This window comes from Phocoena phocoena, chromosome 11, assembly GCF_963924675.1.
Source record: "Phocoena phocoena chromosome 11, mPhoPho1.1, whole genome shotgun sequence".
NCBI classification, from domain to species: Eukaryota; Metazoa; Chordata; class Mammalia; order Artiodactyla; family Phocoenidae; genus Phocoena; species Phocoena phocoena.
This window is the reverse complement of record NC_089229.1, coordinates 7,630,671-7,644,028: the sequence shown is the minus strand read 5'-3', so window position 1 is coordinate 7,644,028 and position 13,358 is coordinate 7,630,671. Positions and strand designations below refer to the sequence as shown.

The following is a 13,358-nucleotide window of genomic DNA, read 5'->3' as shown; positions in this document are numbered from 1 at the left end:
GCCTTTCTGCGTGAATGCTGCCTGGTGCTGTGGGCGCTGGGCAGCGAACGAACACGCAGGGTCTCCCGGACCCGCCCTGTCGCCTCTGCCCCCTCCCGGGGCAAGGCCGGCGTGACTAGGGCTGCTGAGACCCACAGACTCGCCTGTGAGCAGCTCCCTCTCCAGCTGGAGTTCCCGAAGCTCTTCCTTACCAGCCTCCATCCACACCCACCGTGTCCCTCAACTGCCAGGGGTGAGGGGCCGCACACTGGAGGACAAGTTGCTTGGTGGGGGGGGGTGAGCTCAGCACGCCTCTGTGTGTGTGTGTGTGTGTGTGTGTGTGCCTCTGTGTGTGTACGAGCATATTCAGCGTGTGTGTGTGTGTGTGTTCGAGCACACACAACCCCTGAGAGGGAGGCTGCCACCAGCATTGAACTTAACCCGCTCTGGAGCCCAGGGGGGCTAGGACCTGTCCTTTTCATTCTCCTGTTAACCAGAGATGGGTCTGGCCCTGCCAGAAAGTCACAAGGCCGTGATAGAGTTGGGTGGTCAGCCCTGCTGGCTGAGGTGGCCCTGGAGGAGTTCCTGGAGGAAGGGACACGCTTCCTGGCTCGTTTTCCTCACTGTTCGTGTCCTTAACTCCGTAACATGTTTTGAATCCCCTTCTCTCTAAAGTACCTTCTAGAAGTTCATCTAGCATCTGCCCAAATTTCAGCTGCTTTTTTTCCCCCAGTTAGTCTCCTTTGAAACTGTCTCCTCCCTCTGATCCATCCTCTCTTCAAGAGACCCTCTTCCTGGAACCTAAGGTGATGGCAGGTGCTGTCTCAGCCCTTTTCTTTCCTTCTACGTGTTTGGGTAGTGACGGCACGGCAGGGTGGGCCCCTGTGTCACCCCTTTAAGGGCTGCAGCTGTGCCGGGCGGGTATCTGGCTTCCTGGACTGTCAGGTGCTTGCCAGATGGGGTGCTGACCGTGGATGTGCTCAGGACCCAGTTGTTGGGTGTCATCCCAGAGGTGGGGTGACCAGCCCAAGGGGAGCTGATTTCCTGTCAGTTCAAAGAGAACTTGCATGATCCTTTCTCCTTTTCTAAAGACACTCTGCAGGCCCACATGGTATAGAAACCAGGCCCAGAAAGCACCCTCTTGCAGCCTGAGTTCCCCAAAACGTGACTAGGTGTGTGTGGAACACAGTGACGACCAAGGACGTGGCAGGTCCCAGGAAAGAGGGACCATGCCTGACCCCACCCCCTTCTCACACACACCAGACTTGAGTGGTGATGGGTCAGTCAGTGGCATGAGCTCCCAGGGGAGGAAGGTGGCATGTGTGTGCACTTCAGCTCTGCCTTTGTTGAGGGTAAACTGCTCAGCTGAGACTAACTCATCGTCCCCGATGCTCTTGCCGTTCGTGGATCCAGTTCTGACTGAAGAGCTTCTAGGAAAACAGGACTCGTATGGCATTTTGGCCTTCGGTTGCTTCTTCCTGAATGGAGAAGTGAAGCCTACAGGTGCCGTGAGCACAACAGGCAGAGCTGGAGGGCACGATTAGCTGCTGTTGCGGCCCTGGACTGGCCTCCCGTACTTAACTTGCATGAGACAATTGAATCCCTTTCTTGCTGAAGTCCAATTTGTCAGCGTTCTGTTCTTAGAGCGAGAGTGCGTTCTGATATGCCACCCGACGGTGTCAGTTATGAAAACTGGGTGAGTTCACACATGAAGAGTGCAGAACACAAGTGTCATCTGTCATCTCCGGAGCTCCCCGTCTCCATAGCAACAACATGCTATATTCTCCTTATTTATGTTTCAGCCATTCCCCTCCCAAAACCACAGGTTCCAGAAAGCCCAAGTATGTGATAAGTGTACATAGCGTGTTGCTGGGACCTAGAGGTTAATTTGTTACAGATGGAAGTGTTGACCACTGGGACATAATAGCTTAAGGCACAGAATGAACCTTGTTCCTCGATTGCCCTTGGATGGAACCAGGTCTCGAAGTCTCACAGCAGCGGGGCCACCTGATGGCTGGGAAATATCCTAAAGAACAGAACCACTTCCACTCCCTGCTCCCACTGCTTGACAGCCTGCAGTAGCTCCCTGGTGCAGATTGGGCCACGTGCAAACACCTCCCTTTACTATCATCCCCATCTGGATCCTCAGCTCTGCTTGAGGGACGAGAAGCAAGGGCACTACCATTTGTGATAGCCTCATATGACAGGCGCTAGTGTACAGGCATTCACACGGCTCGCTTCATCTTCACAGTAATCCCGTGAGGACACGCTGACTCATTTTACGCATAAGAGACAGAGGACTCGTTAAAGTTCAGTAACTTGGTGGCTTGACAACTGTTAAATGACAGCAGTAGGAGCAAGCCCAGGCTCGTCTGCCAGGTGCCTTCGGCCAGGCAAGTCCCCCAGCCCAGAACACCCTGCCGGGGCTCAGGCCCCTTATCCTCCTTCGATGTCTTGGTATTCCTGGGAGGAAGCTGCCACTTTCAACAAAGTAAAAACAAAAAGCCTGTTTGGTGGCGTATCTCCGTGTCAGAAAGGGTGGTTGCATGGGGTGGCCCGCGTGGCCCCATTCCTGTCGCAGCTACAAAATGTGGGATTGGCGTGCGGGTCTTTTAATGAGAGTCCAGACCTGGAGGTGAACCCGTCGGGGCTGCTGCTCCCGAGTCAAGCTCAGCATCCACACCGGTGCTGTTCACAACTCCCGGCAGAAAGCGCCGCCCCAGTGTTCACCAAGTATGGCCGCCGTCATCGACCCTGGTTCCAGGTCTCGCTTCTAAGGCCGAATGCTCACCTTCAGCCTGAGGTCTTTTTAGGGGTTCTTCCTCACTCCCAGCCGACCTCCACAACGAACACTGTTTCGGGTTGAATTAAGTCCCCACGAAAAAGATACACCTCAGAATAAGGCCTTATTTTGAAATAGGGTCTTCACAGAGGTGATCCAGTTAAAATGAGGTCATTAGGGTGGGCCCTGATCTAATGACTCGTGTCCTCATAAAAAGGGGGAATTTGGACACATCCAGCAGGAAGACGATGTGCAGAGACACGGGAAGACATGTGACGGTGGAGGCAGGGACGGGGCTTGTGCTGCCACAGCCAAGGAACATCTGGGGCCCGCGGAGGCTGGACGGGGCACGGAAGGACCCTCGCCTCGAGGCCTCAGAGGAAGCACAGCCCCGCCAGCACTCTGATTCCAGGCTTCTAACCTCCACATCAGTGAGACAATACATTTCTGTGGTTCTGAGCCACCCAGCTTGTGGTAGTTTGTGGTACTGCAGCCCTAGGGAACTAATACAAACACCATCTGATGGTCCCTAGGTGCCCCAACTCTTCAAGCTGCAGGTCCAGAAGCAGGCAGAGCCCTCTCCCCTCCTTCCCAGAGCCCACCCTGTTCTGGTCACGGCTTTCCTCTAAGGTCTACATCCCCTCACCACCCAGCATGGGTCGCCACGTGGAGGGGTGCCCGTGTCCTGCCCACTCTTCTCTGATGAGCTGCGAGATTTTGCTACAACTGAGCGTTCCAGTGTGAATGGGTTTGTCCGGACAGCAAACGTAACGTCAAGGGGGTGATGGAGTCCGACCCGTGGCACCAACCACACACCTGCACTCCTGCTCTTCCCGCCCCAGGGATGAGCGAGGCCCCCAAGATCAGGTGGGGACAGGCTGAATCAATGGCAATCCAGCAGTAACAGTCACGGTGGGGTTCTCATGGATACCTAGGGTCCTGGGATGCTGCAGCTTAATCGGGAAGGCCATTGTCCCATGGGATGAAACAGTCATTTCCTTACAAACCCACTCTGGGCTTAGCCCAGAGGTGGAGGAGGTAAGGAGAGGGGGATAGACATTTTTTAATGGAAGCAACAGGGTCATTACCCAGATCTAGAACCTCATGAAATTGGGACCAAGACAAGTCAGATCCCTGCTACCCCAGGGGCTTTAAAACCTGACCCACCCAGCGAGGCCTCCCTGCACCTGCCCCCAACCAACCTTGTTTGCTCCCTGCCGTCTTCCCTTCATGGGGGTCCTCTGGGCACTAGGCCTGGGGGCCGGCGTCCGCTTGGCCTTCCCGGCAGCCCAGCCCGGGCAGGCTTCAAAGACAGCAGCTGCAGCCTTCACGCTCTGGCCACGGGCACTGGGAGGGGCAGCACAGGCGGCCCCCACGTGCAGGTTCAGCCCAGTGAGCCACCTGAGGAGAAAAGGGGGTTTGGGGAAGCTGCTGTGCTGAGCTTTCCTGAGGAGAGCGAAGAGGTCCTCAGTGATGTGGGGGCAGTGGGACTCGACCACTCACCAATTATGTGACCCTGAGCAAGTCATTTCAACCTTCAATCCCCTCCCTGTAACAGGGGGCCAGTAATAAAGAGTTCCAGAGGGCTGAAGACCCAGACGCTGTTCAATCTAGATAAGCTATCTAATTTAATGTAATTCTTACGACCACCACCAGGAGGTGGACGCAATCGCTATCATCCCCTTTCCAGATGAGGGGCCGGCACAGAGAGGCCACATGGCTCAAAGGTAGATGGTCAGTCACAGAGGTGGATTTGAGCCCACGTCACCAGACTCCACGGTTCTTGTTGCTTTCTTAGGCAATGACGTAAAGTGCTCTCACACATTTACTAGGTCCCACCCCACTAGGCTGGGCAGATTTCATTCCCACTTTATAGATGAGGGAACAGGGGCTCAGAGAAGCCCACCCAAGCCCCGTGGATGTCTGGCTCCCCCAGGAAGGGTAGCTGGCCCTGGAAGGATCCTCGCCCGCCAAAGGAGCTCAGATGGCACCAGGGCTTGACTGAGAGCAGCTGCTGGGTCCCCAGCTGGGGCCTTCAGTTGGGGGTGCTTACCTGTGAAGTGGGAGCAGCTGGCAGTCACAGTGGAAGGGATTGCCACTGAGGTCGATGAGCTCAAGCTGGCTGAGACCAGGCAGGGCGGGCAGGGCCTGCAGCTGATTCTTTTGCAGATGTAGGCTCTGGAGCCGAGGCCCCAGGCCCAAGAAAGCCCCCGGAGAAATCTGCAAGAAGGTGCCAGGCCCTGGTGTGAGCTCCTGCCAGGCCTGTCCCACCCCCAGGCCTGGGAGGGAGCCTCATGCTCCCCGTGCAGAAGGGGAGTAGAGAGCCCAAGATGGGCAGGAAGGGCAGTGCTGGGGTGGAAACCCAGGTTTTGCCAAAGCACGTGCCCTTTGCAACTCACACAGACCCCCAGTCCATGGTTCTTTCTGTTATGCCTGGACCCCGACATATTGGCAAAGCTCTGCCCACAAAGTATGCAACAGTAGGTAACCCCACGGATCCACGTTCCTCCCTCCTCCACGCCTCGGCAGTGCCCTCCCTGCCAAGCCCCTCCGTGTGGCACAGCATTCCTCCTGGTCTGTGGCCCACACCTGAGCTCCCTGGGGCAGGTGCAGAGTCGGGCTCATCTCAGGGACCCCACGCCCGGCCTCGGGCCTGGCACTGCAGGGGCGGCAGTGTTGGTTGAGTGAACGCAAGCTGCGTAGACCCTCGTGCTGCCTCCCCTCACCCCTGTTCCCCCTGTGCCCACCTGCTCCAGGCCACTGCTGTTCAGGAAAAGGTGTTGCAGCGAGTGGCTCACGGGCCAGAAGGCCCCATCTTGCAGGGCCCTGAGCGGGTTCCCCGAGAGCTGCAGCTCCAGGAGGGCAGGCAGCCCCTCCAGGGCCGCAGTGGGCACCTCTCGCAGCTGGTTCCTATCCAGGTGCAGCTTCTCCAGCTCCTGAGCGGGGCCCAGTGCCCCGGGGGACACTTGGGTGATGCGGTTCCCACTCAGGTGGAGCCAGCGCAAGGCCCGCATGCCTGCCAGGTCCCCCAGTGCCAGGCGGTCCAGAGCGTTGTCCTGCAAGTGCAGGGAGAAGAGGCTGGGCAGGGCGCGCAGGGCGGCCCCTGGCACCTGCAGGAAGCGGTTGCGCTCCAGGTACAGGTAGCCCAGGCAGGGCGCCCCTTCGAGGGAGGCAGCGCTGAGGCTGGAGAGCGTGTTGTCCGAGAGGTAGAGGTAGAGCAGGCTGCCCAGCCCCGCCAGGGCGCCTGCTTCCAGCTCTGTGATGCCGCAGTGCTGCAGGTGCAGCGACACCAGCTGGCCCAGGCCCGGGAAGGCCTCTCGGGGCACCAAGGGGAAGTGGTTCTGCCTCAGGTCCAGGAGCTGGGTGTCGTTGGGGAAGCCGCGGGGCACGACCTGCAAGCCGCGGCCCTCACAGCCGCTGTGGCGGAACTCAGGGGCGCACACGCAGGCGCGAGGGCAGGGCCCGGCCGCCCCAGCCTTCTCCTTGGAGGTGCCGGCAGGGACACGGGGCCGCGCGGCCGCCACCTCCTCCTCTTCCTCCTCCGCCCCGGCTCCGGGGCAGCGCAGGTCCGAGGGCCGCAGGGCGTCCAGGGCCTCGCCGCGCAGGCGCCGCGGCTCCCCGCACGCGCCGTCCGAGCGCACGCGCGCACGCGCCAGCCACTGGAGCAGGGGCCGAGCCCGGCAGTCGCACCGCAGCGGGTTCCCCTGCAGCCGCAGCCGGCGCAGCTGACCCGGGCCCTGCAGCGGCTGCAGGGCATCCAGCTGGTTCCCACGGAGGTCCAGGGTGTGCAGGCGGGGGCAGTGGGCAAAGGCCCTGGGGTCCAGGGCCTGCAGGGCCCCGTGGTCCAGCCTCAACTCCCGCAGGCCGGGCAGCACCAGCCCGTCCTCCTCGCCCGTGTAGGTGAAGGGGTTGTGGCCCAGCTCGAGGCGGGCCAGGCCGCGGGCCTGGGACAAGGTCGCCCCGGGCAGGGACTGCAGCTCATTGTGGTGCAGGCTGAGGCGGCGCAGGGCGGGCAGGCCGGCCAGGGCCTCGGGGGCCAGCACGCTGAGCGCGTTGTGGGACAGCTGCAGCCAGCGGGCGCGCACCAGCCCCTGGAAGGCCATGGCGGGCAGGTAGACGAGGGCGTTGTGGGCCAGATTCAGCGTGGCCAGCGCGCCCAGCGCCCCGAACGTCCCCGGCCGCAGCTCCTCCAGCAGGTTCCCCTCCAGCTCCAGCCGCCGCAGCGAGCCTAGCCCGTCCAGCGCCTCCTGGGGCAGCGCGTTCAGGCGGTTGGAGGCCAGGTTGAGGAGGAGCAGGCGGCCCAGGCCTCGGAAGGCACCCTCGGCCACCAGCTCCACCTGGCAGTGCCGCAGGTCCAGGTGTGTCAGGTAAGGCAGGTCCCGGAAGGCAGCTGCGGGGATCAGCTTCAGCATGTTGCCCTGGAGGTCCAGCCGCTGGGTCAGCTGAGCAGGGAGAGGTAGGGGAGGCTGAGCGGCACCAGGACCACGCCTGTGCCCCTTGCTTACCCTGGCCTTTGCACGTGCTGTTCCCTCACCTGGAACACTCTTCCCCCTCAAGTTTCCTTCATTCTCTTCATCCTGCTCCCTGACACCTCCTCCTGGAAGCCTTCCTCCCCAGCCACCTGGGTATCCCCTAGTCTAGCACTTTTCACATTGAATTGTCACTGCCCCTTTATTTTCACTCTTTTCCTCTAGCTCTTGACTCCATAGGACAGAGACCATACCTTAGTCCAGTATATCCCTAGTTCTCTGCCCACAGGGCCTGTAATTAACTCAATGCTGTATCTATATAGGTCACCTAACTTGTTCCAATTGCATAGCATTTTAAATAGATTGTCTCCCTGTTGTTGGTTATTATCATTCCCATTTTACAGATGTGAAGACTGAGGCTCAGAGAGGAAAAGTGACTTGCCAAGGCCTCCCAGCCCGGCAATGGCAGATCCACTGGTGCCAGCCCGGGCTCCTCCTGCTGTCACCCCCACCACCCCATCTTGCCCTGCTGACCTCAGGGATGGCATTTGGCACCTCGGTGAGGTTCTGGTGCCGGCAGGCCACATGCCGCCTGGAATTGTCGCAGACGCAGGTCTGTGGGCAGCGCTGGGCAGCTGCATGCCACGTTGGCCCCAGTGGCAGCAGCAGAGGAAGCAGCAGCACCACGGAGACACTCTGGGGCCTGGCAGAGAGAAGAAGGGTCAGGTGTTCACAGGAGCAAGTGTCCCACACTGTCCACTCACTGAGCCCCAGCTCTTGTCCCAGAGCCCCTCAGATGTCTTCCTCCTTTGGCCCCAGGGAAGCTGTCATTACCCTGAGCCTCCAACCCCTCCCCAGAGCATAGATTGCATTGTTATCCCTGTTTTATACCAGAGGAAACATGCTCAGAAAGGCAACCTGGCAAGTCCCTTTGATTGTCTGCCAGTGGCTCAGTGAGGCCTTGCCGAATGCAGTTCAGAGGTGTGCCCAGGCTGTGCAGAAGCCCCCGGGTCCAGGGGGAGTTGTGTCCTCCCAGGGTGAGGTTGGCGGTGGAGAGAGAATCAGCCGTTCCTCAGACGGAAGTGGCATCAGCACCGTGGTGGCAGGGAGCGTAATGGCACCCACCTCGAGAAGACAGCCTGGCAGCCGGAGGGGAGGACCCAGGGCTGGCACGACTTGGGAGACCAGGTGTCGTGGCATCCGAAAGCCCTGAGGAGCCTTAATGGCTGGTCAGAGCCACTCTGACAGGCAAGCAAGGGGCTCCAACTTCTCTCCTGTTTATTCGTCTGTTGTCCTCTCTTCATCTTAGTGCCACCCCGCTGGCCTGGCCTGGGATGGGGGGAACTGCGGGTATGGCCTTGGGGCTGTGCTTTGGGCAAGGTCTGTCCACTTTCCTGTCTGTCCATCCACTCCCCATCTACCCAATACCCAGCTGGACCCCTTTACCTCACAACTACCTCCTGCCTCTCCACAGGGAGGCCCGCGCCACGGTGGCACTCCTGGCTTCCCCACTTCCGCTCAAAGGGAACCGACCAAAGGGAACTTTCCAAGATACAGACGGGCCCTGACACCCCCGGCTGAAAACCCTCCAGCCTCTCCTCACTGCCTTTGCTGGGAAATCCTGACTCCTGATTCCCCAACTGGTACCCGCTCAGACCCTTCAGTGGCACCCCGGGCTCCCCCACCATCAGCACGTAAAGCAGCTCCCTCCTCTCTGCCTCACCAGCTTTTCCCTCTGTCCTCAGCTCTCTGAGCAACCCTTCCTGATCCCTGGGCTGACTCCCACCCTGAGCCTCCCGTGTTTCCACTCACTGGGTTGGCTGTCACCATGCGGTTTTCAGTTTCCTTGGGGTCCCAGGGTCCAGCCCGGCCTTGGGGCTGGTGGCATCCTGTAGAGCTGTAGTGAGGCTGAGGCTCAGGGCAGGTCGGGGGTGTGGGGACAGATCCCTGAAGGACAAGCGTCCAGGCCTCAGGCCTGCCTAGCGCTCAGACAGGCTCCTGGAGGACTAGCCCAGGGGAGCTCCTGGGAGCGGCCACGTTCACCGTCTTCCTCGGAACCCATTTCAGAGAGACCCTTGGAGAATCTCTGCCCCGGGAGATCCCAGAGCCCCTGTCCCCCAGCCCCTGAGAGGCCCAGAGAGGGGCAGGGGTTTGCCTGTAGGCACTCAGCTTCTCTAACCCACCTTGCCACCGCAGGGCCCAAAGACTCACCCCGCCATGTCGATCGCACGGCCAGTCCAGCCTGGAAATGCAGCACAGGGGAAGGCTGCCAACGGTCCCTGCCTGGACGCCAGCGGGAGCCCCCCTCCCAGCCCGCAGACCTGGCAGCGGGGACAGGGCTGAATGGGAGGCATTGTGAGGTGAGTGAGGGGCGGGCACGGCAGGAGCAGCGGCTGAAGTTGCAGGGCTTCTTGCTCAGAATCCTGGCCCAGGCCTGAGACCCGAGTCCCTGGACCGGCCGAGCAGGGAGGGGCCTCAAGGGGCTGGCCAGTGGGTCCCAGACCTAGGCTTCCTCCGGCTGTGTCCCTGGGCAGGGCTGCACCTCACCGAGCCTCAGTTTCCTACTCTGTGAAAAGACAGAGTATCAGTAACTAGCTCATAGGGTTGCTCTGGGGGTTAAGGTAGGCACCTGGCACATAGTAGGTGCTCAAGAACAGTTAACTCTGCCCTGTTTTGTGCTTATAATACATTTACATACATTGTTTAGCACTGTACATAAATTCTGTAAATTTGTTTTTTTTCACTCAACATCAGGGAACTACCTAAATTGATTCTTCTTAGGTATATTCTTTCATGTTGACTTGTACTGTATTCCACTGTGTAAGTGTATCAACTCACTCACTCATCTTAGACGTTTAGGTTGCGTCCAATTTTTTGTTATACAGTGCTGCAAAGAATACCTAAATACTTATCTTCCTGGGGACATGTGCATTTTTTTAAAAAATGAAATAGTTCATCTAGACCATAGCAATGTATGCTATGATTTTTCAGATCCTATGATACTTTAGATCTGTGTTTCTGGTGGAAATGCAGCTTTCATTACTGTTTTTTGGCTTTAAAAACAAACAAGAAATAGTGTCACACCACACACAGACTTTTTATTAACATTTATTTGGCTGCGCCGGGTCCTAGTTTCGGCATGTGGGATCTAGTTCCCTGACCAGGGATCGAACCTAGGCCCCCTGTATTGGGAACGCGGAGTCTTAACCACTGGACTGCCAGGGAAGCCCTCACACACAGACTTCTGCATGTGCTTTATTTCACTCAGCAAGTTCTATCAACAGTATTGCACAGTGTGCATCCTTCTTTTTACCCCCTATATCTGTTTATTTATTTGGCTGTGTCGGGTCTTTGTTGCGGCACACGGGATCTTCGTTGCAGCACGTGGTCTTCCGTCTAGTTGCGGCCCGCGAGTGCTCAGTAGTTGCGGCATGCGGGCTTAGTTGCCCCGAGGCATGTGGGATCTTAGTTCCCTGACCAGGGATCGAACCCTGCGTCCCCTGCATTGGAAGGTGGATTCTTAACCACTGGACCACCAGGGAAGTCCCCGGTGTTTATCTTTTTATGTCTGGCTTTTTTTTTTTTTTTGGCTTTGTTGGGTCTTCGTTGCTGCGCGCGGGCTTTCTCTAGTTGCAGCGAGCAGGGGCTACTCTTCGTTGCAGTGCGCAGGCTTCTCATTGCGGTGGCTTCTCTTGTTGCGGAGCATGGGCTCTAGGTGCGCGGACTTCAGTAGTTGTGGCATGCGGGTGCTGGAGCGCAGGCTCAGTAGTTGTGGCGCACTGGCTTCGTTGCTCCGCGGCACATGGGATCTTCCCGGACCAGGGCTCGAACCCGTGTCCCCTGCATTGGCAGGCGGATTCTTAACCACTGCGCCACCAGGGAAGCCCTGTCTGGCTTTTTTTAATCAGTATTATTTTAGTGAGATTCACCTATGGTGCATATTGTAAAAATTCGTTCATTTTTATATAGTAATTCCAGCATTCCCTTCTATAAATATTCCACAACAGCGGCATGGGACAGAGGCAGGAGCGCAATCTGCCCCAGACGCAGGTAATAAGGAGGTATAGTCTCGTTCTCTCTCCTCCCTTTCTACCCAGAGGCAACCCCTTTCATGAAGTAGTATAATTTTACGATATAGGGCATTAATTTTTTAAAATGTATCAAACAGTGCATATTATTTTGCAAACTTGTTTCTTTCACTCAGCAGTGTTTTTTGAAGATTTACTCAGTGGATACAGGTAGCTTCTGCATCCGGTTTACTCATTTTAACTGCTACATGAGATCTCACTGCATGCACGTGCCATCATCTAACTATTCTACTTACGGACATTTGGTTATTTCTTAATTTTCTGGTATCCCTCATCAGGCTGCTGTTGTACATGTCTCCTTGTGTACACATACAAGTTTCTCTCAAGTAGATCCTTAGAAATGGAATTTGGGGTCACGGGCTACATGCATTTTCAGCTTTCTCAGTACCTGCCAAATTGCTGTCTATAGTGGCTTTTATTAGTTTGACATCCCTCCAGCAATGTGTAAGACGTGCCAGATTCACCTCTTTCCTGGTGTCACCTCTTTTAATCGTATTTGCCAGTCTGGTCTGAAATGGTATTATCTGTGGTTGTATTTCACATTTCCTTATTTTCCAGTAAAGTTGAACATAATTCCTTTTTTTAAAATTTATTTTATTTATTTTTGGCTGTGTTGGGTCTTCATTGCTGTGCACGGGCTACCTCTAGTTGCGGCGAGCGGTGGCTACTCTTTATTGCGGTGCGCGGGCTTCTCATTGTGGTGGCTTCTCTTGTCGTGGAGCACAGGCTCTAGGCGCGCGGGCTTCAGTAGTTGTGGCGCACGGGCTTAGTTGCTCCGTGGCATGTGGGATCTTCCCGGGCCAGGGCTCGAACCCATGTCCCTTGCATTGGCAGGCAGATTATTAACCATTGTGCCACCAGGGAAGCCTGAACATTTCTTTTTGCTCTTCAGGTCTCCTCTTCTGTGAACTGCCTGTTTATACCCTTTGCCCAATTTTCAACTGGATGTATATTCTCAACATGAATCCTTGTTATATATGTCGCAATGTCTTTCTACTCTCTCACCTTGTCGTTAACTTTTACGGTATTTTTGGTCATTGTTTTTCACTTTTTATTTTGAAATAGGCAAGTTTTCTGATGGCTTGTGCTTTTTGTGTCAAGAAATGCTCTCCTGTGTTTAATTTTCCTTTAAAAAATATGGCTCCTTAGGCAAATGAATTTGGATCACTTAGAATCTTGGTGCACGACGGTGGCCTAACTGTGCTTCCACCCCGTCCTGTCCCCTGCCCTCCCCAGACTAACTCCTATCCTGAAAGCTGGGTTTGTCACACGCATACACAGGCCCACACGTTCCATTTACTGGCTTTTGAACTAAGGGCGTTAGACAGATTTTCTTCACTCGACGTCACTATTGATCCACCCATGGCGTGCACGGTGCATGCCGAGCCACAGTGGATGCATTGTCACTGCTGTGTAACACTGCGTTGTGCGGCTTTGCTCCTGATCCATTTTCCTGATGGCCTGTGAGTCACTTCTAGGTTCCTGCCATCAAACAGTGCTGCTAGGAGTGCCTTCTGCCATGCTTCCTGGGGGGTTTCCAGTCTGAGCTTTTAGAATGGAATTGATAGTTTGTGAGCTCCTGGCCCATAGCTGAGCTCCTTTTAGTGGGAATAGCCTGGTGCTGAGCAGGCCTTCGTATGTGGGGGTCACAGGCTGCCCAGGCAAAGGCATCTGTGATCTTGCAGACCCCAAATCACGGTGCTCAGGCACCTGGAGCAGGGGCGGGGCACCCTCCTCAGTCCCAGGGTCCCAGGAGTCAGGCACTGCCGACCTGTTGTGAGGTTAAGGAAACGAGATCTGTGCTGCTTCTCTCAGTCTGATCTGAAGCTTGGACCCGCATTAGCTAGGTAGGAACAAGGGCCAGCCCTGGGTGGCCTGGAGGGAAGGAACACCCAGGCCAGAAAACCTTGGACAGACCCCTATTCGGCTCCAAGCTGCAGTTTCTCCGTCTCTCAGATATCACCTGTGAAAAGTCCTGTTTGAACCTCAAGACTCAGCTCTCGCACCCCTCACTCTTGAAGGCTTCTCTGACCTCACTGC

At 56.6% G+C, this 13,358-nt stretch overlaps 1 protein-coding gene across 1 annotated transcript; it reads right to left on the bottom strand.

The window, feature by feature from the left end:
- Nucleotides 1–3,912: 3,912 nt before the first annotated feature.
- On the bottom strand, nucleotides 3,913–9,449 carry CHADL (chondroadherin like). The gene is made up of 5 exons (XM_065888121.1): nucleotides 9,442–9,449; nucleotides 7,765–7,933; nucleotides 5,509–7,203; nucleotides 4,815–4,981; nucleotides 3,913–4,162 (listed from the first exon to the last, which is right to left on the bottom strand). Exons 1-5 carry the CDS (start codon nucleotides 9,447–9,449, stop codon nucleotides 3,913–3,915), a joined length of 2,289 nt encoding a protein of 762 aa, XP_065744193.1.
- Nucleotides 9,450–13,358: the final 3,909 nt, after the last annotated feature.